The sequence below is a fragment of the Dreissena polymorpha genome, chromosome 1 (genome assembly GCF_020536995.1).
Source record: "Dreissena polymorpha isolate Duluth1 chromosome 1, UMN_Dpol_1.0, whole genome shotgun sequence".
Lineage (NCBI taxonomy): Eukaryota > Metazoa > Mollusca > Bivalvia > Myida > Dreissenidae > Dreissena > Dreissena polymorpha.
The window spans coordinates 125,391,261-125,418,471 of record NC_068355.1 but is presented as its reverse complement, the minus strand read 5'-3'; the positions used below and the strand labels follow the sequence as shown (position 1 = coordinate 125,418,471).

General features: G+C 35.8%; 1 protein-coding gene across 3 annotated transcripts in view; it reads left to right on the top strand.

Moving 5' to 3' along the window:
• LOC127848868 (uncharacterized) overlaps positions 1 to 13,165 on the top strand; it is a 29,937-nt gene extending 16,772 nt beyond the window's left edge. For 2 of the 3 annotated variants that reach the window (XM_052381543.1, XM_052381549.1), the window contains exons 6-13: positions 3,294 to 3,454; positions 4,446 to 4,644; positions 5,310 to 5,446; positions 6,727 to 6,873; positions 8,767 to 8,906; positions 9,497 to 9,569; positions 10,578 to 11,050; positions 12,737 to 13,165. In XM_052381543.1, coding sequence (XP_052237503.1) covers positions 3,294 to 3,454; positions 4,446 to 4,644; positions 5,310 to 5,446; positions 6,727 to 6,873; positions 8,767 to 8,906; positions 9,497 to 9,569; positions 10,578 to 11,050; positions 12,737 to 13,076 — 1,670 coding nt within the window. In that variant the 3' untranslated portion in view covers positions 13,077 to 13,165. The remainder of the gene's footprint in view (positions 1 to 3,293; positions 3,455 to 4,445; positions 4,645 to 5,309; positions 5,447 to 6,726; positions 6,874 to 8,766; positions 8,907 to 9,496; positions 9,570 to 10,577; positions 11,051 to 12,736) is intronic. The other variant, XM_052381535.1, reaches the window with a different exon arrangement.
• The last annotated feature ends 14,046 nt before the right edge of the window (positions 13,166 to 27,211 follow it).

Here is a 27,211-nt window from a genome sequence, read left to right as displayed (position 1 = left end):
GCAAATTTTTGTCCGGGCTATTTCTCAGCAATTAATGACCGGAATTCAATAAAACTTTTATGGGAAGCTTCACTACCAAGAGGAGATGTGCATATTATCAGCCGGTTCTGGTTGGATGATTTTTCACAGAGTTATGGCCTTTTGAAATTTTCCATTAACTGTACATATAGTGCAATTCTTGTCCGGGCTATTTCTCAGCAACTAATGACCGGAATTCAATGAAACTTTATGGGAAGCTTCACTACCAAGAGGAGATGTGCATATTATCGGCCGGTTCTCCACGGATGGTTTTTCACAGAGTTATGGCCCTTTGAAATTTTCCATTGTATATATATAGTGCAATTCTTGTCCGAGCTATTTCTCAGCAACTTATTACGTGAATTCAACGAAACTTTATGGGAAGCTCCACTACCAACAGAAGATGTACATATTATCAGCCGGTTATGGTCAGATGATTTTTTACAGTGTTATGGCCCTTTGAAAGTTTCTATTAACTTTACATATAGTGCAATTCTTGTCCGGGCTATTTCTCCCCAGCTACTGACTGGAATAAAATGAAGCTTTATGGGAAGCTTAACTACCTTGAGGAGATGCACATATTATAAGTGGGTTCTGGTTAGATGATTTATTTAGAGAGTTATGGCCCTTTGAAATTTTTAAGTTGCTAAACCATCCATCGTATTATTTTATCCAAAGTTATGCCCCTCAAGACATTTCCTTTTATCTGAATATATAGTGCAATATTGTGACAAAAAAAACCTTTGGGGAGCATCACCCGTCTCCGACAGTTTCTTGTTGCCCCCTGTTGGAAGAAGAGAGGTTATATTGTTTTGGTGGATGTCGGTCAGTTGGTTTGTCTGTCTGTCGGTAGACCAGTTCGTGTCCGATCAATAACTTCTAAAGCTTTAAACGTATATTGACAAATTGGCTTGATTCTTCCCATGTGCATTGGCCTTGGTCAGTAGATGACCCCTATCGATATTGGGGTTACTGGGTCAAAGGTCAAGGTCACCTTGAAACTAAGAGTGAAAATTGTTTCCCATCAATAACTTAAGAATGGAGGGACCGAATGGCTTGCTACTTCCCATGTGCATTGGACTTGGACAGTAGATGACCCATATTGAAATTGGAGTCACTAGGTCAAGGTCACTGTCACAATAAATGTGAAAATCGTTTCTGCTCAATAACTCATCAACAAATTGACTGATTGGCTTGATACTTAACATGTGCATTGGCCTTGGACAGTAAATGGCCCCTACTGAAATTGGGATCTTTATATCAAAGGTCAAGTTCAATTTCACAATAAGTGTGAAAATCATTTCAGATCAATGACTCCAATACATTGACCGATTTGCTTGATACTTCACATGTGCCTTGGCCTTGGACAGTAGATGACCCCTATTGAAATTGGGGTCACTAGTTGAAAGGTCAAGTCCACTGTGACATTAAACATTATTTTGGTTTCCATTTGATATGTCATCAAAGGATTGAGTTATTGGCCTTATACTTTGCAGATGCATTGACCTTGAACAGTAGATAATCCCTATTAAAATTAAGTTCAATGATCAAAGTCACTGTGACATTGAATTAGAAAATCCTGTGTCAAGTTCCTGTTTTAGGGGGCATCTGTCACGACCCCAGAGCTCTCGTTGCATTAAGGTTCATAGGCCTATCTGGCTCTCAATGATCAAGGAATAATACAAGCCTATGCATGTTTGTAAAGTGTCGTCCCAGAAAAGCCTATTATTTCTGTTCTATTTTGTAGTTGAAAAGAAGTCTCTTTGTTGTGAAAATCCAGTTAATGCGAAAAGTGTTGTCCCTGATTAGCCTGTGAGGACTGCACAGGCTTATTTGGGACAACACTTTATGCACATTCATAAAGCCCTGTTTTTTCAGAGGGCGTCTAAAATTTAATAAAAATCTGCCAAAGTTATTTAGGTTCCAGAACTGTTACATGTATTCCTAAGTGTACTAATTCATTCACAATTGTTATTATCTTAATCAATATTGTTAGACTATTTGGTGAGGTTTTAAGAGAATTTACAGTATGTCACTAAAGTAACTAATAATTGCTAATTTACCTTTTGTCCCCGTATTAAGCAAATAAATTGATAAGTGCTTGATACATAACTATTTATGACACGTATTAAATAGCGTTAACACATGCACCTTCTGGAAATGATATTTTAAATTAACAAAAGTGATTCAATCATGGATTGTATATAGCTAATTGAAATATTTATATTGCAAGGTTGTTAGCATTTTGTTTTTTCTACCCTTTGCAAAAAGGTTTGTATTTCAACATGTACATATATGATAAAAGGATTTTTTGAGGTATTGTTGTTGCTTTTATGCAAATATTCAGTGTTTTAATATGTATTAAGATTTTCTGCTCGGATAACTGCATCAAATAACATACCATTTGACTTTTTTATATACGTTTTATTGGCTATGCAATGTGTAAAGTTCATGTCATAGATACATATAAAAGCAAGGAATATTTTCACCCATTTATTTTCTTTTTAGAATGATATATTTATTTAATTCTTAAGGAAAATATATACAAGCCCAAGAATTGTATCAATAAAAGCCTAGTAATAATCATTAAATATGTCTCTGGGTGGGACTTGGGTTTTCATTGATTTTTTAGCCCCATATTAAGCTGGCGGCATAAAGCATTTGCACTGTACATGTACAGTGTCTGGATGTCAGTGCAAAAGATACTATGTCAGTTATAACTTTACCATATAAATATATTAATTTTCAAGTAATTTGGCACAAATGTAAACCATCATGAGACGTAATGTCACATGTAAAACCGGTCTCCCTCCCTCAGAGGTCAGTCACACTTTGATGTCAAAGGTCAGCTAGTGCGGACTGAAAGTTTGTTATTTATCATGCAATTTCACAAAAAACTCACAAAAATCACCATGCTCAGAACATTGTGAGATGCATGTATCACCGTCTCCCTACCTCAAAGGTCAGGGTCATGCTTCTAGATAAAAAGTCAAATATGGCCATGAAATAGCTTCTCTTGTTTTGTTTGTTTTGAGACAATTAATCTGGAATATGGGGGCATCTTTTCCTGATAGACACATGTCTTGGTCCCTATTTATTTATCAACTCTTTGATAATTGAAACATTTTATTTATGAAAAATTATTTGACCTTGTGTTGTTGCTTATGGTGAAAAACACTCATGGTTGCTGAGACATGTTATATAGCTTACATGTAATATTTTTTTGTATCACCCGATAATATAGAAAACTTATATCCTTTATGACATCTGTTTAGATTCTAACAACCGTGAAGTGCTACAGCTGTATTGCCACTGCGTGTGGATATGGGGCATCTATGAGCTAGCCAGCAATAGGTGCCTGAGGGCCCGAGACTTGTGGAGCAGTCTGGCACAGAATCTTTTGGCTGTTGGTGACCTGTCCACTCACCCTAAACAGGTATGGCAATAGGATATGTATCCCATCATGATACACATATTAATGAGATGACATTCACTTAAATTTTAATTAGGCGGTCCTCTGCAAAAAATATTGAAAACACTAAAAATTGAGTTGTTGGCCAATCTTCTTGAATATGGATAAGTTCATGGCTAATCATCTTGAAAATGCACACAGATGTTCCTTGAGGTGTCCTCTACCATGCATTTGCACATGGAACCACTTCCCTTCACAAGATGGCTGCCATAGTTCTAAACATAAATACGTCTTTAAGTCTTTTTTTTGTTCCCTACTGGTTTCACTGGAGGGGACTTATGGTTTGCGCTCTGTCTGTCTGTCAGTCTGTCAATCATTCACACTTTTCTGGATCCTGCGATTACTTTAAAAGTTCTTAATATTTTTTCATGAAACTTGAAACATGGATAGATGGCAATATGGACATTAAGCACATCATTTCATTTTGTTCCTACGTCAAAAATTATAGTTGCTATGGCAACAAATACACTAGAAATACTGCTGAAAATGATGGTTTTCTGGATCCTGCGATAACTTTAAAAGTTCTTCATATTTTTTCATGAAACTTGAAACATGGATCGATGGCAATATGGACATTATGCACGTCATTTTATTTTGTTCCTACCTCAAAAGTTCTGTTTGCTATGGCAACAAATAAAATTAAAAAATCTGACAATTGTGGAATTTTGACAATGGTGGAGCCGGTAGGGGACATATATTGCTTGGAATATATAGTCTTGTTAAATCATGTTCCATGATTTCGGAATTTGTCTCTTACTGTGTGCTAGTTTTGCATTTTACAAATTTTACAGGACAAACATAAAATGAATCAATGAATAAGAAATCAAAGAATAATGTAACATTACGATTTCTTGCAGTGCATATGCAGTTGTTTTATTATAAATTGTTTAAATACCATTTACTCTTGAAGTTTAAACATTTTTTTCTTGTTTTTTTATGACGTGTTCTCTTTCAGCCTATATGTAAGCCCGCACTGTGCCTGCCACTGTTTTTAGACCATCGGCAAGTGGATACCTCTCCTGACCAGGTTCTCCAGATAACAGGCTTCCTGGAGGGCATTGCAGCGTCCCGCTTGCATCAATATGATCGTGTCCTTTCACTGCTGGAAATGGTTACCCAGGAGAACATGGCTCTCTTTGCAAAATTTGTTACTGGTAGGTATATTGTCTGCAAGTATTAGCTCTCTTTGTACTTTCCAGAAGTTTATAGGAAACTGTATGAATGGTTGTAGGTTAATAAGTTGTTCCAGGGGTAAAATATGCTTGTTGATATGAAGTTATATTTTATGTCACATATTTATTGTTTTAATACATTCTTGATTTCATTTTCTTTTTAAAAAATTGATACTTTCATAAATGTTCATCTCCTGCCAACTGTCACGTTTATCTCCCTTTGGGTCATTATTCATCCTGTTGCATTGTGCAGCTGTAGAGGGAAAAAGTATTCTCTCAAAAAATTATCTGAATGTTGTTTTTTCTGCAAGTTTTCTGTCTATGCCTTCCTTTTTGCAATTTGAATGATGTAGTTTGTTTCCAACTCCTAAATTTGAAAAGAAACATTATTAGGAAAATTCTACATTTGAGCCTCGCTGTGAAAAAAACAGGGTTTAGCACATGTGCTTTAATTGTTTTCCCAGATTAGCCTGTGTGATCCGCACAGGCTAACCAGGGATTACACTTTCCACCTAGATTTGATTTTCATTCAGAATAGATAGCTTTAACAAAAAAAATCCATGAGATTGCACAGGTTTATCTGGGACAACACTTAACGCACATGCATTAAGACCTATTTTCGCAGACCGCGGTTCATTTTATCCCAGGCTATGCCCTATGGAGGCAGGCGAGGTTCTCAGAGAGTATCTCAGTACTGATGGAGGTGGTGCGCTCTCGAGACCTACTGACACCCAGGATGGAGGCCCGGGTACACTGCCTCATAGGCTGCTGCTTCTCCAAGATGGTGAGTGTGCTAGGCTTTGTACTTCCATGTTGAAAATTGTTGAGTTTAGCTGCAAGGTTTATAAATATAGGTTAAAGCCGAAGCTATCATTATATTTTTTGACAATGAGGACTAGTCTCTTGCCTACAAATTATCCAGTATCTCGTAGTATGCCTCCAAAAAGCAACCACAAAGACCAATTACTCTTAGATCAGGTACACGAGGAGCTCTTATATCAGGTAAAGAGGGTTAGCTCCCTGTATACACCAAGTTTTCCCTGTCTGAGAATTAGTTTTAACTTATTTATTTTAGCTTGATAGCATAGAAAGCCTAGGGCTTATTTGAAATGCTCTCGGGTCCGTTTTCTGGGACTAGAACCAGTACTAGGTGTTTTGGGCGGAAATCTAAAGGACGCTTCCACAGTGGGGATCGAACCCATGACCTCCCTATCTCCAGTCAGAAACCATATCCACAACATCACTGCGACCTGTCTGAGAATTACCTTAAATAGCATCTGTGTCTGTTTTGAGTATTGAATTTTAGCTCGGCTGTTTTCTGAGAAAACCCGAGGTATTGTCATAGCCAGCTCGCCATCCGGCGTCTGCCGTCCGCCGTGCTAAAACCTTAACATTGGCTCTAAAATCAAAGTGCTTCCACCTACAACTTTGAAACTTCATATGTAGATGCACCTTAATGAGTTCTACACGCCACACCCATTTTTGGGTCACTAGGTCAAAGGTCAAGGTCACTTTGACCTCTAAAAAAATAATCTAACAAGCTTTCATTTAGTCAAAACTGCGCCCGCAGCCTAGCGTTTGCACCCGTTATGCGGTGCTCTTGTTAAATCTGATGCTAGCAGAGGCTAATTGCATTATAATAGTGTCCAGTACACTGATATAAGCGTTGCAATAACAAGGAAGAGGATTTGTAAATTAAGGCAAATCAGGTGTGTGTTTTCCCTATTGTTTGTTGATAAGAACAGTGGCAGAGCTGTATAAAAGGGAATTAGGGCTCATCTCAATAAGGATCAGGAGTTGCACTCTGCTTTTGCTAAAGCACTGGTAATGCATCTTATTTTTACCATAGAAATACAGCATTCAAATGTCAGTTGTGAAAAAAGGAATGTTTGATGCAAAAAGAGCATAATTGAAACCCCCGAGACACCTCTGAAAACAGACACCTTTTTTTACTATCCAAAATCCTGTAATTAAATTAAGGCAAGTAACTAATTGCCTATGCCAAGCCTTTTCCTCAGATGGTAATAGAAGGTTAGGAAATTATGGACATGATTAATGTTTCAGGACAAGGTTCAGCTGAGTATAGCAACATACAAGGAAGCCCTTTGTTGTGACTTCAGCTACCTGCGTCCCCTGTATCTCACGGCGGGGCAGTACCGATTGCTGGAACAGCATGATTTGGAACTGGAATGCCTCAACCTGCTTGTCACTGTAAGTAATCATGTGCCAATGGTTGATTGTGAATTTTCAGGATTGAGGTTGAAACAGAGGTATCTACTTATAGTGTCTTTAGAGGATACAGTAGTTTAACACTTCACCCTTCAACTGCTTCTATCTTACGGCCATGGCGTACCAGCTGCTTGAACAGAAAAATATGGACTTGGAGTGAGATCACCTTTACCCAAGCAGTCCCTTGAAAAAAACATGTGTATTCTATGTAACTTAAGACTAGGTGCATGTAAAAGGGAATTTTATTTTAAACTAGTGGTGGAATAATTAAAAAATACCCCAAAAAGTTAGATTTTCGTGAAAAGTGGCATTAATGTTTTGTGAAGCAAAGCTCATTTATGTGGAAAAAATGGCCCAGCTTGTTGGGACTGCATCATACACATGTTCTCAATTGGAAGACAATGGTTCAACATCTGTCTCCCTACTTCAAAGGTCCAGGTCACAGGAAGAGTTAAATTTCAAAGTCAGCCCTAAAGCAGCTGGTCTGGACATTAACTTTAATGATATAATCATATGTAATAATTAATCAAAAGCATAAAGGCGGCGCCAAGGTCACACTTTCAGTTGTCTGAACAGTAACATCTCATTCATTTTGCAATTTTAAAATTATTTCCCACAAATGTTTATTTGAAGACATCATGCCACATGTAAAATTGTCTTCTGGCCTTCAACTTTGATGGTCAAGGTTGCAATAAGAATTCAGATATAAGGTCAAAACTTTATCACTTGTTGCGAAATTATAAATAACTCAACAAACATCCTCATGTTCAGACATAGTGTCTGTGTAAGACCCATGTCCTTAACCTTAATGTCTATGTCACACTGAGAGGCTAAAGGTCAAAGAAGAGCATTATTTAGCTTGACCAGACTGCAAATTTAACATTCATTATGCAGTTTTTAAGTAATTGTGTGCTGCCTGTTTGACCTGTCTCTTAGCTCCTAGGTCAAATTCAGACCTAAAGGTAAAATGGCCAATTTTGCCATAATACAGTTTATCTAGAATGTAACTTAATTGTTCATCAACAAGTCCTGTGCCGCTTTAGGAGGATGTGCATGATACAGCCTGTTAAATATTTACAAGAATTATTGATAATTGACTCAGCATGTTTCTGACAGGCATCCAGCTATTTTATTTTTATGCATAATACGTTTCTTATGTAAAAACTTTTATGCCTTATTCCAAGAAGGTGGCATTTAGCATTTGCTCTGTCTGTCTGTAGGTCTGTACAAAGCTTCCACTATCACAAGATTATGTGTCACTTGTAACAGTTGTCTCCATTCCTCAAAGGTTAAGAACACACAGCATTAAGATCCCTGTGTCAGCAATAACTTTGTCATATAATGACTGATTTTGCAATAAATAACAATAAATGACCACCATCTCAAGACGTGTTGCATGTAACTCTGGTCTCTGTGCCATATAGGTCAAGGTCACATAGATTCAAATGTTTAATTTGGTCGTAAAAAAACTAAAAAATTCCTTTAAAAAAGTGTTTGCACAGAAGCAACCCATTATAAGACAACACCTTTCTCTCTGCCTCAAATGTCAAGTTGACACTTTTCGATCTAATGTCCAATTTGGTCATATAACATCTTGAAAACTCCTGTCACTGCCATAACTTTGACATACAGTGACAGATTTTGATGTAACTTACCTAAAATGACCGCCATCACAGGATGACGTTTAGCATGTAGCAATTTTAAACTAAGAGGACAAGTTTTATGAAAAGTTTAAGAGATCATACATTCTCTAAATGAAAACATTTAAATTCCCTCATTTCTTAATATGAATAGTTTTATATGTCATACATTCTGTGAATAAAAACATCCCTTTTACAGACCCAATTGTATTCATTCTTGTACTTGTGAATGCAGGCTCTTGAGATGCGAGAGGAGACAGTCAGTGGTTCCCTGGATAGACTGGATGTGATGTCACTGGTGGAGATGGGGGACTCTGATATACAGTACAGTCAGGCCTTGTACAGCATGGCCAGTAGAGCTGCACAGCTTAACAGGTATGTGGTACGATCTGTTATGTGGACTTTATTTAGCTTCCTATAGCAGACGTTGCGATTAATGGATTTGCTATTGTCAGTCTCAGTCTAAACCTATCTTTTATAGCTCAGTTGAACACAATTACTTATAGAGACAATATTTAGTCTGATTTCTGGGAAGAACTAGTACTAAGTGTGTTTGAAAAGATGAAGAGATAGCTTCCTAAATGAGGGTTGAACACATGACCTCACAGTCGCAAGGAGGACACCATATCGATTATGCCACCATCAATGTTGGTTTGTTGTTAAGGGGATTACATTGGTTTCCCTTTTCCCATAGTATCACAGTTGTCATTAACGACCCTTTAAATTAATATCGAAGTATTAAAACTGGAAGTAAGTTTTAACCCAATCTTCACCATGTTCATAACAATTTTGGTACCATTTATATCTCCATTAAGCTGAAATACCATCTATAGGTATTGTATGGTTTGAGTTATTGAACTTGCGTTAATTGGCACAAAAATGGAAATAAGGCTGGTTAAAACTTTCCATATAATTATTCTCTAATCTATACATGTATATTGTTACATCTCTTGCCTTTGTTCCAGACATGATGTGAGTGCGGAAAAGTACACCGAACTGCTGAAGTACCTGACATCTTACAAAGCAACTGCTGTAAAGGTGACCGTCTTAAAATATTTGCAAGATCCTTAATTAATTTCTTAAGTAGGTTAGAATGGTGCTATTATGATTATTTCCGCTAAAATTGTGTGTTTTTTACAATGAATATCTTGTGTTTAAAAGAAATTACAATTTTGTATATTAATTTATTTTTAGAAATAAAATTGATAGAAATAAACAGTAGTTAATTGGAGTCAAATTACTTATAAATATAGAGTCATTCAAACAGTTACGGTTTTCTACCAGTTTCTAAGCACTTTCATGAACTTAAGTAAATATATGGAAAGTGTTCATATTTGCATACTTTTGCAATTAGATCTTGAAAATTAATCACTCTAGAGGCCACATTTATGACTCAATAATGATAAAACTTGGTCCGAATGTTTACTTAGACAATAGTTCAAATCAGGGTCAAGTGTGTCCAAAAATAAGGTCACCAGGTCATATCTTAGACAAACCTTGTAACCTATCTAGAGTCAATATTTATGTCTCAATTTTTATGAAACTTGGTCATAATATTTATTCTGGCAATATCTAGGCTGTATCTGAATGTGGGTCATTTGCAGAACCAAAAATAGGTTACCAGGTAAAAACCTTTTAACAGTTCTAGAGGCCACATTTATGACTCAATCATTATGGATCTTGGTTAGAATATTTGTCTTTACAATAATAAGGACAAATCTGCTTTACTGGAGTTCACAAACTAGGTAACAAGGTCAAATCTTGACAATATCTCGGCCAAGTTTTAATCAGGGTCAGATGCGTCTAAACACCAAGTCACTAGGTCAAATCTGAAAAATAAACCTGTAATCTCTCTAAGGCCACATTTATGACTCTGTCTTGAGTAAACCTGGTCAAAATGTTCATCTTGACAATATGAAGGCCATGTTTGAATATGGGTCAAGTATGGTAAAAAATTAAATCACATGGTCAAGTCTATAGCAAATGGTATCCATAAATTTAGGTGAGAACATAAGGGCCATAATGGTCCTCATTTACCTGTTGTAGGAGTGTGAAAGTCTGCCTCCGCTGAGGTTGCTACACCACGAGGCTACAGAATCCCTTCTAAACAGCCACAGGTACACAGAATGTCTGGACCTCTGTGATCACATGTTGGCATGTTGCCATGGAGACACAGGTATTCTTCAATGCTCAAAGGAGAGGGCTTATTCAGCCCTGAATAAAAACCATGATGGTTGGAAACATTGTGAATTTATGTCACATGAAAGCAGTGGTTTTGAAATGCTTACTGAAGATTTAGAAAAAGAATTGGGGGAAAGAAGTCAAGGCTGTAGTAAAATAAGTGACTCTTGGAAAGGTTTTGAGAGGCCCCATGTGTATAAGAAGAAAAAGATGCGTGATACAGATGGGAATATTTCAGATGAAAATCACTGTAAAACTGATCCTGTTGCGTTGAAACTGAAGGGACTTTGTTTATTGAAGCTAGGGAAGCCAGAAGCTGCATTTGCATGTGTTCAAAGGTGAGGGTTTTCAAGCCTCTTATGTAATAATTGCAGAAAAATATTTCATCTGTGTTTGTACATTATGTTAACAATTAGATACACATCATTTAAACAAAAAGAAACACACAAACTTGAATCTGAAACCATCAAAACCATTGAAACACTTGAAAAACAATTGCATCAAAAAAACACAAGTGATACCACCGACATTGAAAATGAAATAACATTTAAAAAACAAATATTAGATGGAATCTATCATACACGTCTCAATGGAATAATACTAAGAGCGTGTGCACAGCATGTTGAACACAATGAAAAAAATACAAAATACTTCGCAAACATTGAAAAACGTAGAAGTGAACAAAAAACTATACACAAATTAGTAGTCAATGGCAAAGATATAACAAACATGACTCAAATACTAGAAGAACAACGTTTATTTTTCGAAACCCTCTATAAAAGAAAACATGTTGAAAATAACACCCTTTTTAAAAATACACATCATGCTTTAAACGAGGAGGAAAAACAACTGTGCGACGGATTGCTTAATGAATATGAATGTGGATTAGCCCTAAAAGATATGCAAAATAACAAAAGCCCAGGATCTGATGGCATCACAATCGAATTTTATAAAATATTCTGGAATGATATAAAAACACATCTAATTAATTCACTAAACTATTCATTTAACAACGAAAACTTAACTACGCTACAAAAACAAGGTATTATATCACTTATTCCAAAACCTGGAAAAAACTTAGAATCCTTATCAAACTGGCGCCCGATTAGTTTACTAAACAATGATTATAAAATTGCAACTAAAAGTATAGCAAACAGAATAAAAAAAGTATTACCAGCAAATATGAACAATCTCATTTGTTGATAAGTTATTATGAATTTTGAATCTTGTCCATTTGTATAAAATACAATTAAGATGGAGTATTATGTTTGAATACTATGCATTTGTTATTCGATGAAATATTATGTCTGAAGTCTTATATCCTAAATACATTCTAGAGGTTGTGATGTGAGACTTAAAGGGAGCAACCAATTTTGACAAGTCCATAGATGTGTTAGCTCCCTTGATTTATAATTTAAACATTTGAATAACTGTCTTTTAAATATAAACTTTATAAGGAAGTATCAGAATACATGAAAAATTATCTAAAGATCCAATAATAGAGACGCTGATTGTGTGAGATATATCTTTTAGGGATGGGAAAATATTATATTACAATGAGAAAACGTATTAAAATAATAACATTGTGATATTAGTTTCTGCCTTCTTTACTTAAATTATAATGTTCTTATGTTTAATGCATAATGTTTTCTTCTTTACTATCAGATTAAACAAACAGAGCATCTGAAGTTATAGATTGATTTATATTTTCAGCATGTATCATTTTGCAGTTTGTTACTTGTAAATCTGTCATAATTTTACACTGTTTTTATTGGAATTACACAAGACAAGATGTGTGTCAGATCTTGTCTGTTGGTTTAAAACAGGTTTTAATGTATGTCATTTTTCAGGTTCTTCACGCAAATTAGAAAATTAAGATCAAAAGGAATATGTCCAATGTTTTTCACAAATCCACAAAATTTTATGTAAAAAATTAACGAAACCACAAAATAACAAAAGCCATGTACAAACTATTATATTCTGCACACATATATACAACTTACATCAATCTGATGCCATTTCAGTGCTATTGATGCTGTGAGCTTGAGTCGTGCAATCCGGATACAAGCCGTAATCAAGGACCTACAAGAACCACCAACTAAGCAACGTCGACTTACAGCCTCTACGTCCCCAAGAACTAACAGGTTAATGGATAATGACGATTCACAGTCTGACTCTGTGGCTCTAACTGGACAGTGCATACGAGACAATAGAAAGGATGACGCTGGGTCAACACATGCAGCTGGAATAAAGCTGGAACTGGAGCTGTACCAGATAGCAGCTGATATACTCAAGTCTATTAATAAGCAAAGTGATGCTCGCCATTTTATAAGACTTAGTGCAGAGTTGAAATTAATTGAATAGTTTGCAAAGTGCTTGTTTAGTGGCCAATGTGTTGAATTTTGACTGTCGGTGTAATACAAATTTTAAGGGAAGTTTTTTAAAGAAATGAATCTAAATATATTACAAAGGAGACTTGGTTCGTAGATTAATTGATCAGTAATCAATATGTCTTTGGAATCAGTTATGTGTTTTCAATTTCTGAAACAAATGGCTTATGATTGCACAGTCATATTAAATGACTTCAAACTTAGACATACATCATTAGATACGCAGACTAAGTGGTGATGTACTGGTATATTGTATTGTTTCGTATTTGTAAAATGATGAGTGCTAGTTGCACATAATAGAAAATAATTATAACAAGGTTATAGAAAAGTTATTGTTAAACATGGTAATGTGTTGTTATTATTATTAATTCATATTTTCAAAACATGATTATCTGCCATACTAGATATTAATCTTTTTAGAAAGCCATTGTAATTTGTATTATAAACATTTTGTTTACAATATGTGTAAACACAACTGGCCAGAACAATCAGCAAACCCGAAGAAATATGGCGATGTAGTGGGTGAGGTAACACCTGATTCAACTTATGCGCGTTTATTGTAAGTAAAATGAAAGTAAAGATTGGTATAACTGATAAAAATTTGCGGGGCTGGATTTCGACTCGGAAATACTTCATTTCGTACCTCTTTCAGTTCGGTATTTGTCCGCGTGATGTATCAATTGCTAATGACTAGCTGTTGACTGAATATAACATCACTTATAGAAGTTAGAATAATGTCGGCTCGACCTCTATATGGTCCATGAGCAATGTGTCAATTTGTCGTAATAAACATGTCCAGTAGTTGATATAGGCATGTGCCACGATGGCATGCAACGAGCACAGCAAGCCAGAACCATGAACATGTCTACATATAAAACAGCGAGCTTGTAAAAATCACAAGCAATTTGTATAAATATGTCTACCATCTTTGCTGCCTGCTCACATTTTAAAATATTACTTTTTATGCAAGTATACATGTTAAACTTATTGTCGAAAAGATACGTAATATATTGTAAAACAATAATTAAACTAAAACTAGATACATGTAATGTTGATAATTATTAAAATCATTAATTTAACACCACCTCCAAAATTGGCTGTGACTTTACTTTAGTACTGATCCACGCGTTGTTCATTTATAAAGTGTACTGAAACTGAGGCCAAGCGCGAGCTCGAGGACCGGTACACGTCTGCTGGCATGATTACCGCAGGTAAACTACTACCAGCCTATCAATGATGAACACGAAATGAGGATCTGTTATAGTGCCCAGTAATCCATATAAAGTAACGAACGAGGAAGCATTTAATGCACCATTTATATAAGCATATATCTAATTCCCTTGAAGTTTTATACAAAAAGAGTTAATGAAGTTTAGAGAACATAAAGACTGTGTTTTTAAACTACATGGTTTTGTTCATACTCTTCCCTTCATAATAAATAGACACATCTAATGCTTAATTAAGCATTGACTATGATATGCATCTTATCAAGTATCTTGGCTTCACGACAGCGCGACAAGTAGTAAATGGTCCAGCGACGCGTCTGTGTGTATTTATCGATCTTTGTGCAGTTCACATACATGTATGAGTGTCAATTAAGATAAAACGACATATCTAACGTATGCACAGTGATAACGATTACATTTTTTGTTAAATTCATATACATTAGGACTTAACAATTAATTGAAAACACACACACAGTCTATAAACTGAAGAGCGTGAATTATCTACCTGTGTTTACATTGAGCAGTAGTCCACCCAATTAACTTGTGTGCTCAAAAGCGTGTCGATCTATTTGCTTTGACCAGGAAGCGTTCAGCAAAAGTTTGCAAAAGAATAGTCGTATCATTTACCTGGGTTCACAACTTCCTTCTTCGGCGTCCATATTTGTTGACAGCTCGTTTCCTTGTGTCTCCGGAGTTAAATTTCATCAGTTAACTTGAAGTGGAGGTTATCGCGTAACTTGAATTTTAAAGTTGGACTTCTTCTAAGTACTGAAGGTGTAGTGTTGACAAGTTTAAATGTGACAATGCCCGTTTCTATTTTTAAATGATCGATAACGAAAAAGTCATCGTTTTGGCAATAGTAAGTGTATTTTAGTTTACTTGACTCTCAAGGTCAAATTATTAAATTTTGCTAAAATTGCCATAACTTCTTTATTTATGATTAGATTTGAATGATACTTTGACAAAACAACTCTTACCTGACATACCACAATAGACTCCACCCAAACCATCCGCCACGCCCCCCCCCGAATCCTCCCCCCCCCCCCCGAATCCCCCCTCAACCCTCCCCCCTATTATTATTTTTTTTAATTAAAGATCATCTAATAAATGGCCACCACACCCTCACACTATACCCCCCCCCTCACCCCAAAAACATAATTTGTATGCACCTGGTAGGGTGGCATATAGCAGTTGAACTGTCCGTCAGTATGTCAGTCAGACTGTCCATCCGTCCAAAAAAACTTTTAACATTGGCCATAACTTTTTCACTTTTGAAGATAGCAACTTGATATTTGGCATGCATGTGTATCTCATGGAGCTGAACATTTTGAGTGTTAAATGGTGAAGGTCAAGGTCATCCTTCAGGGTCAAATGTCAAATATATGGTGTCTGTCTGTCCGTAAACTTTAACATTGGCCATAACTTTTTTAATATTGATGATAGCAACTTGATATTTGGCATGCATGTGTATCTCATGAAGCTGCACATTTTGAGTGGTGGAAGTTCAAGGTCAAGGTCATCCTTCAAGGTCAAATTTTTTTTTTAAATCAAAGCGGCGTTCTTATGAAGCTGCACATTTTGAGTGGTGGGAGTTCAAGGTCATGGGCATCCTTCAAGGTCAAGGTCATCCTTTAAGGTCAAAGGTAAAAATAATAATAAAAATTTCAAAGCGGTGTTCTCATGAAGCTGCACATTGTGAGTTTTGGAAGTTCAAAATCAAGGTCATTTTTAAAGGTCAAGGTCATCCTTCAAGGTCAAAGGTAAAAAAAAAATCAAAGCGGCGTTATCATGAAGCTGCACATTTTTGGTGGTGGAAGTTCAAGGTCAAGGTCATCCTTCAAGGTCAAGGTAATCCTTCAAGGTAAAAAAAAATCAAAGCGGCGTTCTCATGAAGCTGCACATTTTGAGTGGTGTAAGTTCAAGGTCAAGGTCATCCTTCAAGGTCAAAAACAAAAAAACAAAAAAACAAATCAAAGCGCTGTTTTCATGAAGCTGCACATTTTGAGTGGTGGACGTTCAAGGTCAAGGTCATCCTTCAAGGTCAAGGTCATCCTTCAAGGTCAAAGGTAAAAAATATAATTCAAAGCGGCGTTCTCATGAAGCTGCAAATTTTGAGTGGTGGAAGTTCAAGGTCAATGTCATTCTTCAAGGTCAAGGTCATCCTTCAAGGTCAAAGGTAAAAATTTTTTTTCAAAGCGGCGTTATCATGAAGCTGCACATTTTGAGCGGAATAAGTTCAAGGTCAAGGTCATCCTTCAAGGTCAAGGGCAAAGGTCAAAAAAATAATTTATCAAATCGGTGTTCTCACGAAGCTGCACATTTTGAGTGGTGGAAGTTAAAGGTCAAGGTCATCCTTCAAGGTCAAAGGTAAAAAAAAAATCAAAGCGACGCAATAGAGGGCATTGTGTTTCTGACAAACACATCTCTTGTTTTTTTCAAACATGGTTGAAAACACAAATATTTATTTATATTATTAAATTTTGAAATACCGTCCAACCATCCTACCCAAGAATCCCCCCCCAACAGAAACAAATAATTTTTTGGCATTTTTTGAAGATAATGTAATAAATGTCCACACCCCCACACTATACACCCCTCTCCACTCCACCCCTCCCTCCTTTATGATTGAAATTGAGATAGGTTCCTACACCTTTAAAAAGAAAAATAGATGAGCGGTCTGCACCCGCAAGGCGGTGCTCTTGTTTGAAATTATTTTGTCAGCCTGGCAAAGATTCATTACCCGTTGCAGAAAATTACTCAAATTTAGTGATTTACCATTATTTTAAAAACAGTCATGTGTACTTACCCATGTATAATATAGACTTGTTAATGCGTGAAGAAGCACTATTATTTCTAATCTATCGGCATTGATTGTCAATTTCCAATCAACATGAGTCTAACTTTCGGATTAGAAGGACATTTAATTTGTTTGTTTAGAACAACAGTTACTGTTTTAGATACTAAATTTGCATAAACATGTGACCTACATGATTGCTGCATGCTTATCACTGATAAATGCTGACTATATTCATAAAATAAGACCCATTCAGTAATGCTTTTAATCTAATACTAACTATTGTAAAACTGTTGAACAGTCAAATAACTAATACCTTTTTAATTTAAAGGGCTGAATCTACAAAGAGAATGTGTACATCGTTTATATGATGATGGGAAGTGTAGTTATAACTGGATCCAAATATTGGGACTCGAAACAAATCCAGTTGGGACATGACATTTATCTTCCCAGGGATACACTGATTATACATGTGAAAAGAATGGACTAACAAATCTTTAAATAAAAATATATATTAATTCTGTAGTATTCAGAAATTGATTGAGCGATAGGAATGACATACTTTTGGAACAAGTCTTGAAAAAATATCAATTTGAATCGACCTAAATTTTCTTTTAGGTGTCCAGAGATCTTCAGTCAGTAGAAAAATAGTATTGTGCTAAAATAGGCCATACTTGAGATAAAAGGGCCATATTCAAACTCTGAAGAGTTGTTTGGTGTCATATGTTAGTTTTTATAGTTTGACTTTCATAGTGAATTAATCTTTGTATTAACCAGCGTATTGATCATCACACTTCTCAACTTTCACTTAAATCAGTTGGTAGATAGCATGTCTATGGGAATTCCCATGTAAGTGCACATTCAGCTGTGCATTACAAGTTTGTATTATATCTCTCTTCTTACAATTAAAACTTATGGTTGGTTTAGGATTTTCAGGAATTGGTTATAATGGGTTATCAGAGATTTCAATGTAAAATTTTGAAACATGTGGTTTGTCCCTTAGACATTACAAAACTATTTTTGGAGAAATTATTCTGCAATTATAATATTTGTTATGTACGTACACCTGAAAACAGACACCAGTAGTTGGACAGGTAATTAAGGAAAATTTTATATTGGTAATGGGGGCTATATAGGAGTCACTTTGTCGGTCTGTCTGTCTGTCGGTCGGTCTGTCCCAAAATTTCATCCGATCTTCACCAAACTTGGTCACAAGTTGTATCTAGATGATGTCTAGGTCAAGTTTGAATATGGGTCATGCCGGGTCAAAAACTAGGTCACGAGGTCACTTAGTGCGTTTTAAACCGAAATTTTGTCCTGACCATAACTATGTCATTTATCGATAGATTTTAAAATGACTTGGTACATTTGTTCACCATCATGGGAGGGTGTGTCATGCGAAAGAAGTACGTCGATATCTCCAAGGTCAAGGTCACACTTTGAGTTCAAAGGTCAAATGCTTGTCCGGGCCATAACTTTGTTATTTATTGTGAGACTTTAAAATCAGTTGGCACATGTGTTCACCATCATTTGACGGTGTGTTATGTGAAAGAAATACGTCGATATCTCTAAGGTCAAGGTCTTACTTTGAGTTCAATTGTAAAAAATGGTGATAAATGAGCTTGTCCGGGCAATAACTATGTCGTTTATTGTGAGATTTCAAAATCATTTGGAACATTTGTTCACCATCATTGGACGGTGTGTCATGCGAAAGAATTACGTAGATATCTGCAACGTCAATGTCAAGCTTTGAGTTCAAAGGTCAAAATTGGCCATAAATGATCTTGTCCGGGCCATAACTATTTCATTCATTGTGAGATTTTAAAATAACTCGGTACATTTGTTCACAATCATTGGACGGTGCGTCATGCGAAAAAAATACGTCGATATCTCCAAGGTCAAGGTCACACTTTCAGTTAAAAGGTCAAAAATGGCCATAAATGATCTTGTAATTCATTGTGAGATTTTAAAATCACTCGGAACATTTGTTCGCAATTATTGGACGGTGTGTCATGCGAAAGAATTACGTCGATATCTTCAAGGTCAAGGTCACACTTGGAGTTCAAAAGTAAAAAATGGCCATAAATGAGCTTGCCCGGGCCATAACTATGTCTTTCATTGTGAGATTTTAAAATGACTCTGTACATTAATTTTGTTCACAGTCATTAGACGGCGTGTCGTGCGAAAGAATTCACGAGTTTAAAGGTCAAACTGGCCATAAATGATAATGGCATACTAATTCTTAAAAAATCGCCATAAATTAGCTTCTCTTGTTTTGTGACGACAACATGCAAAATATTTTGTATCAATGCAGCATGTGGGGGTATACGTCACGTCTGGGACAAAGCTCTTGTATTGTTTAAGGTGTAGTTTGTATCTTAGCTTTTTTCATGACATTTTCTAATGTTCATGGAATTTCATCAAAATTGCCAAGAACGCTTGTTTCGATGTAGGATGGCTTGGAAGAATTTGAAACTGGTCCATGTAAGATTGGTTGAAAGCAAGGTATCTGGTTTTAATGTAAGAATAATTAAGATACAAATGTCATTTTTTGCCCAAACAATATTAAACATATATTTTGTCCACAGGTTAATGACCTCAATGCGTTTTCATCATTTTTATTGTTCAATGTAATTGGTTTTCAGGTGTGCTGCCTGTGTTTGTGCCTACTAAAAAGATGTGATGCTGCAGAGTATGATGGAGAATGTAACAGCAGCGATAAGCTCTGTACAGATATGGGTACCATATGCAGTCAAACAACAACCAAATGCGTCTGCAATTCCACTGGATTCTATTACACTGGAAATTCTTGTTCTGCAAGTAAGTGTATTTCGGATTGTTTCATTTAAATTAATTTTAATCTCGCATAAATCAGATGTGTGTGTGTTAGACAGTGTTGTTGTTATTAGTAGATTACATTTCAAATTAAACAAGTGGAAATTTCATAACTTATGCTTGAGAAAACCTCATAAATTGTACTTACCAATACATGTTTATACAAACACCAAATGCTTATATACTTATTATTAAGGTAGCGCACCCGTCATGGGCACCTTTCCAAATATAACCCATTGTATTATTTTCTTAATCAACATCATTTCACTGAACTACATGCAAATATTTAGGTACGCTTTCCATGCTTTAGAACAAAAATATATACTGAATTTTTCATAACCACCCCACGCTCGGCTTTTGTCCAGTTAATTTGCTCCTCTGGGGTATAGCAATGTTCCATAATTCATCCAGATTTCCAAATATGGGCATGCAATTGGTGTGTACAGATGCAGTAAAGGTGTTGAAAGTTTAAACAAGATGAAATATGTATTCCTTTACAGACATTTATTTTTTATAACTTGTTATCTATGGAAGAGCACCATGAAATGTAAATGGTTTCAGCCAAGTAGAAATTGGGTTGGTTAAAAACAAAGTGTCATAACATTCAAAATAGTATCATTTAAGTAATATTTTGAACTTAGTTTTTATAGGTACACTATATACAGCAAAAATACCAAGAAATAGATAGATTTACCGTTAACGTTTTGAGATAAAAATAAAAGTGCAACATGCGTGATTCGTATTTTCAGCAGTAAATCACCCAATTAAGCCATCACGCTGTTTTGATGTTAAAATTGAAGAATGTGCATAAAAATTGCAACATATTTAACAATAAACATAGCTTATATGCTATATTAAATCAAATTACGTTTGAAAAGAAACAAAACGCGTCGCTTAAAGTATGCGTTGTCGGCAGGATTCGAACCTGCGCGGGAAGATCCCAAAAGATTTCTAGTCTATCGTCTTACCCATTCGGCCACGGCAACTTCACATTAGTATCTGCTTAAATTAGAAATCCATAAGTAAACAGGTAAAAATGCTCTTCAATCTTCGAAGAAATCGCGGGAAATCATTACGGGTGCGCTACCTTAAACGAATGTCAATCAAGTCATTTAAAGCTGAATCTGCAACATACTAAAGGCATGCTTTTTAAAAGAGATGCATTCAAAAGATTTGAAGTCTTCTTAAAAAATTGGATTTCTTTTGTACACACCAGGCCTTTTCCTGGCGTATCTATCTGTTAAACTGACCCATTTCAAAGCAAAATGTTAAACAAAAGAAAGATTTTTTTCCAAATTTTTAACACAAAATGTTTATTTTTTAGAAATAAGTGTGTTATGATTAGTATATCTCGATTTAATTTCAATTACATCTAACAAAGTATAAAACTATAATTTATTTGATTGTGTTCATCTACTTTGAATTATTATGAAAAGATATATTATGTTACTTTTTTCCAAAATTAGTGGACTTTTTGTGCGACAAATTCCCAATCTGGAAATTGCAGGTTTTTTTCCAAAATTGCAAGGAAAAAGCCTGCAAATATGGCGTGTGAAAGTTTCTTTTAGTTTAAAAATGCAAATAAAGAAAGCCAGAACATACAGGTAGCTTTTTTCCTCCAAAGATGTGATAATTTGCAAATTTGCGGCCACATTAAAAATAGTCCAAAGAGGCGACCATTAAAAGCATTTGCGGATTTAAGCAATAAATCGTCTGCCGATCCAGAGTGTTAAAACTGCGTGTTGGATCAAGTATGCCATTTTGGTTTTAATTTTCTATCGATTTCGCTGGCAAAATTATTATATCTTGAAACATAAAAGTAAAGGGTTTTTTGTACATAAAATGAATAACAATAATAAGACCAAAGATTGAGGACATCAACAATATTTATGTCTGCGATTGTCAAAGTATGGTTTTAAAAGAAAGTATAAACTGTTGATGATGGCCAACCTGAATCGGTGTCAGTAAGGTTCTTAGTTTATTTAACAACAACAAAATATATCCTTTGTAGATTCCTATTTCCAAAATGAACATTTTGGCAAAAATATTCATTTGAAAGCCTATTAACATTGGTTTATGCAACTTAAATCTAAGCAATTAAAAAAGGCCCAATTTGAAGAGTTCACGATTTTAAGAATTTTCAGGCTTATTGTTCCCAAAACGGCCTGCAACGGTGTTATTCCCAATAGGAAAAAAGCTGTAACTTACAACTTACCATGTCTGTAAGTTTGTCTTGACTACATGGTAGTGAATTTTATTGTGACAAACATTTGTGACTGACTGGATGCCATCATTATAAGCCCTAGCCCTCTTGTTGTATGAACTGCATTCATGATTTCTATTTATCCCTTTTTTATTTCTTTACTATTTTCAGAATTAGCACTAAATCAAAGACCCTGTATTGTTTATCAGAGTGACACAACTTCTGCCTGTTTGACTGCCAATGCTTTTTGTCCTGGTAACAATGGTCAATGCACTTGCAAGCCAGACTACTATGAAGTAAACACAACGTGCAATCCAAGTAAGATCATTAACCCCAATAATAACTTTTATGTAAATTATGTCTTTAATGATAATTAGTTAGTAAAATGTCCAGATAAGGTTTTCACCTAATAGGTATTTTACCCTTTTTATGCCCCCTTTCGAAGAAAAGGGGGCATATGGTGATCGGACTGTCCGTCTTTTCGTCTATCTGTCCGTCCGTCTGTCCGTCTGTCCGTCTGTCCGTCTTTCCATCACACTTTGCGTTTAGGTTTCGATAAATGCTCATAACTTCTATGTCCCTTGAGATATAACCTTCATGTTTGGTATGCCTGTGTATATGTACAAGGCCTTTCCATACGCACAAAATGTTTTACACTGTGACCTTGACCTTGAACTAAGGGTCCGCGTTTAGGTTTCGAAATGTGCGTTTAGGTTTCGAAAAATGCTCATAACTTCTATGTCCCTTGAGTTATAACCTTTATATTTGGTATGCATGTGTATATAGACAAGGCCTTGTCATACGCACACAATTTTTTACCTCTGTGACCTTGACCTTGAACTTAGGGTCCGCGTTAAGGTTTCGAAATCTGCGTTTAGGTTTCGAAAAATGCTCATAACTTCTATGTCCCTTGAGATATAACCTTCATATTTGGTATGCATGTGTATATGGACAAGGCCTTTCCATAAGTACACAATGTTTTACCCCTGTGACCTTGACCTTGAACTTAGGGTCCGCTTTTAGGTTTCGAAATCTGTGTTTAGGTTTCGAAAAATGCTCATAACTTCTATGTCCCTTGAGATATAACCTTCATATTTGGTATGCATGTGTATATTGACAAGGCCTTTCCATACGCAAAAACTGTTTTACCACTGTGACCTTGACCTTAAACTTAGGGTCCGCGTTTAGGTTTCGAAATGTGCGTTTAGGTTTCGAAAAATGCTCATAACTTCTATGTCCCTTGAGATATAACCTTCATATTTGGTATGCATGTGTATATGGACAAGGCCTTTTTTTACCCCTGTGACCTTGACCTTGAACTTAGAGTCCGCGTTTAGGTTTCGAAATCTGCGTTTAGGTTTCAAAAAATGCTCATAACTTCTTTGTCCCTTGAGATAAAGCTTTCATATTTGGTATGCATGTGTATATAGACAAGGTCATTCCATACGCAAAAACTTTTTTACCCCTGTGACCTTTACCTTGAAGTTAGGGTCCGCGTTTAGGTTTCGAAATCTGCGTTTAGGTTTGGAAAAATGCTCATAATTTCTATAGCCCTTGAGATAAAGCCTTCATATTTGGTATGCATGTGTATATGGACAAGGCCTTTCCATACGCACAAAAATTTTGACCCCTGTGACCTTGACCTTGAACTTAGGGTCTGCGTTTAAGTTTCAAAATCTGCGTTAAGGTTTCGAAAATTCTCATAACTTCAATGTCCCTTGAGATATAACCTTCATATTTGGTATGCATGTTTATATGGACAAGGCCTTTCCATACGCACAAAAATGTTGACCCCTGTGACATTAACCTTGAACATAGGGACCGCGTTTAGGTTTCAAAATCTGCGTTTAGGTTTTGAAAAATGCTATAACTTCTATCAAAGCGTTTATAGGGGGCATATGTCATCCTATGGTGACAACTCTTTTTTGTCTTTAATTTTGTGCTAACAAATACTTTAAAATGTATAATTAGGTGTTTTCAAGTTGTCAATATTATATTTTACTTAGGTTCAAGCCGTAGATCTGCATATTGAAATTAACTAAATATTGCATTGTTTTAACAAAGAAAAACAATTGACCTTCAATTGGGATTTTTTGTGACGGAAAGTGGTAAATTTTTAGTTTTTAGCTCTACTGGCCGAAGGCCTGAAGAGCTTATGTCATGGCGTGGTTTCCGTCGTCCGTCCGTCCGTGCGTGCGTGCGTGCGTGCGTTAGACTTTTTCTTGTTTACGCGATAAAGTTCACAGTTTTCATCCGATTCTTTTCATTCTTGTTCTGTGTCTTTATATTATAAGAACTCGAACCCTATTGAAAATGGGTTACATCAGAGTAAAAAGTCCAGAATTATCTCCCCTTGAATTTGACAAAATTGTGAAATAAGGCTTGTTTACGCAATAAAGTCCACAGTTTTCATCCAATCATTTCCTAACTTGCACAGTGTCTTTATCTGATTGATGAGTCAAACCCTATTGAAAATGAGCAATATCGGAGTTATAAGTCCAGAATTATCTCCCCTTGAATTTGAGAAAAAAATGAAAATTCAGTTTTTTTATGTGATAAAGTCCATAATTTTCATCCGATTCTTGGCAAACTTGCACAGTGTCTTTGTATCAATGAGGACTCAAAACCTTTTTTAAAAGAGCAATATCGAAGCAATAAGTCCAGAATGACTTCCCCTTGAATATGAGACAATTTTCAAATCCCGCTTGAAGTGTGCTGATACCAATGCAGTCTGCACTAGTGGGAAATGTGTTTGTAACACTGGATATTACGATAGTTCTGGTGACATATTTTGGGGAACCTGCGAACAAAGTAAGGGCAATGTTTTAATCCCAAATTTGAGTCTATAACTGCATGTTGTTTAAGCGAAAATTGAAGCGGTCATGTTTTGTAATTTCAGACAAAGTTCTAGGTGATACTTGTTCATCTATTATCAAGTGTGCTGATACTAATGCAGTCTGCACTACTGGAAAATGTGTTTGTAACACTGGATATTACGACAGTTCTGGTGACATATTTGGGGGAACCTGCGAACAAAGTAAGGGCAATGTGGTTTACATTCATTCTGAGTCTATAACTCTATGTTGTTTAAGAGAAAATTGAAGCTGTCTTGTTTTGTAATTTCAGACAAAATTCTAGGTGATACTTGTTCATCTATTATCAAGTGTGCTGATACTAATGCAGTCTGCACTACTGGAAAATGTGTTTGTAACACTGGATATTACGATAGTACTGGTGACACATTTGGGGGAACCTGCGAACAAAGTAAGGGCAATGTGGTTTACATTTACATGTATTTTGAGTCTATAACTGCATGTTGTGTAAGCGAAAATTGAAGCGGTCATGTTTTTTAATTTCAGGCAAAGCTCTAGGTGATGCTTGTTCATCCATTATTAAGTGTGCTGATACCAATGCAGTCTGCACTAGTGGGAAATGTTTTTGTAACACTGGATATTACGATAGTACTGGTGACACATTTGGGGGAACCTGCGAACAAAGTAAGGGCAATGTTTTAACCCTAATTTTGAGTCTATTACTGCATGATGTTTAAAAGAAAATTGAAGCTTTCATGTTTTGTAATTTCAGACAGAGTTCTAGGTGATACTTGTTCATCCGTTATCAAGTGTGCTGATACCAATGCAGTCTGCACTAGTGGGAAATGTGTTTGTAACACTAAATATTACGATAGTACTGGTGACACATTTGGGGGAACCTGCGAACAAAGTAAGGGCAATGTTTAACCCTAATTTTGAGTCTATTACTGCATGATGTTTAAAAGAAAATTGAAGCTTTCATGTTTTGTAATTTCAGACAAAGTTCTAGGTGATACTTGTTCATCAATTATCAAGTGTGCTGATACCAATGCAGTCTGCATTAGTGGGAAATGTGTTTGTAACACTGGATATTACGACAGTTCTGGTGACATATTTGGGGGAACCTGCGAACAAAGTAAGGGCAATGTGGTTTACATTCAATTTTAGTATATAACTGCATGTTGTTTAAGCGAACATTGAAGCTGTCATGTTTTGTAATTTCAGACAAAGTTCTAGGTGATGCTTGTTCATCCATTAGCAAGTGTGCTGATACTTATGCAGTCTGCACTAGTGGGAAATGTGTTTGTAACACTGGATATTACGATAGTACTGGTGACACATTTGGGGGAACCTGCGAACAAAGTAAGGGCAATGTTTTAACACTAATTTTGAGTCTATTACTGCATGATGTTTAAAAGAAAATTGAAGCTTTCATGTTTTGTAATTTCAGACAGAGTTCTAGGTGATACTTGTTCATCCGTTATCAAGTGTGCTGATACCAATGCAGTCTGCACTAGTGGGAAATGTGTTTGTAACACTAAATATTACGATAGTACTGGTGACACATTTGGGGGAACCTGCGAACAAAGTAAGGGCAATGTTTAACCCTAATTTTGAGTCTATTACTGCATGATGTTTAAAAGAAAATTGAAGCTTTCATGTTTTGTAATTTCAGACAAAGTTCTAGGTGATACTTGTTCATCAATTATCAAGTGTGCTGATACCAATGCAGTCTGCACTAGTGAGAAATGTGTTTGTAACACTGGATATTACGACAGTTCTGGTGACATATTTGGGGGAACCTGCGAACAAAGTAAGGGCAATGTGGTTTACATTCAATTTTAGTATATAACTGCATGTTGTTTAAGCGAACATTGAAGCTGTCATGTTTTGTAATTTCAGACAAAGTTCTAGGTGATGCTTGTTCATCCATTAGCAAGTGTGCTGATTCTTATGCAGTCTGCACTAGTGGGAAATGTGTTTGTAACACTGGATATTACGATAGTACTGGTGACACATTAGGGGGAACCTGCGAACAAAGTAAGGGCAATGTTTTAACACTAATTTTGAGTCTATAACTGCATGTTGTTTAAGAGAAAATTAAAGCTGTCATGTTTTGTAATTTCAGACAAAGTTCTAGGTGATACTTGTTCATCCATTATCAAGTGTGCTGATACCAATGCAGTCTGCACTAGTTGGAAATGTGTTTGTAACACTGGATATTACGACAGTTCTGGT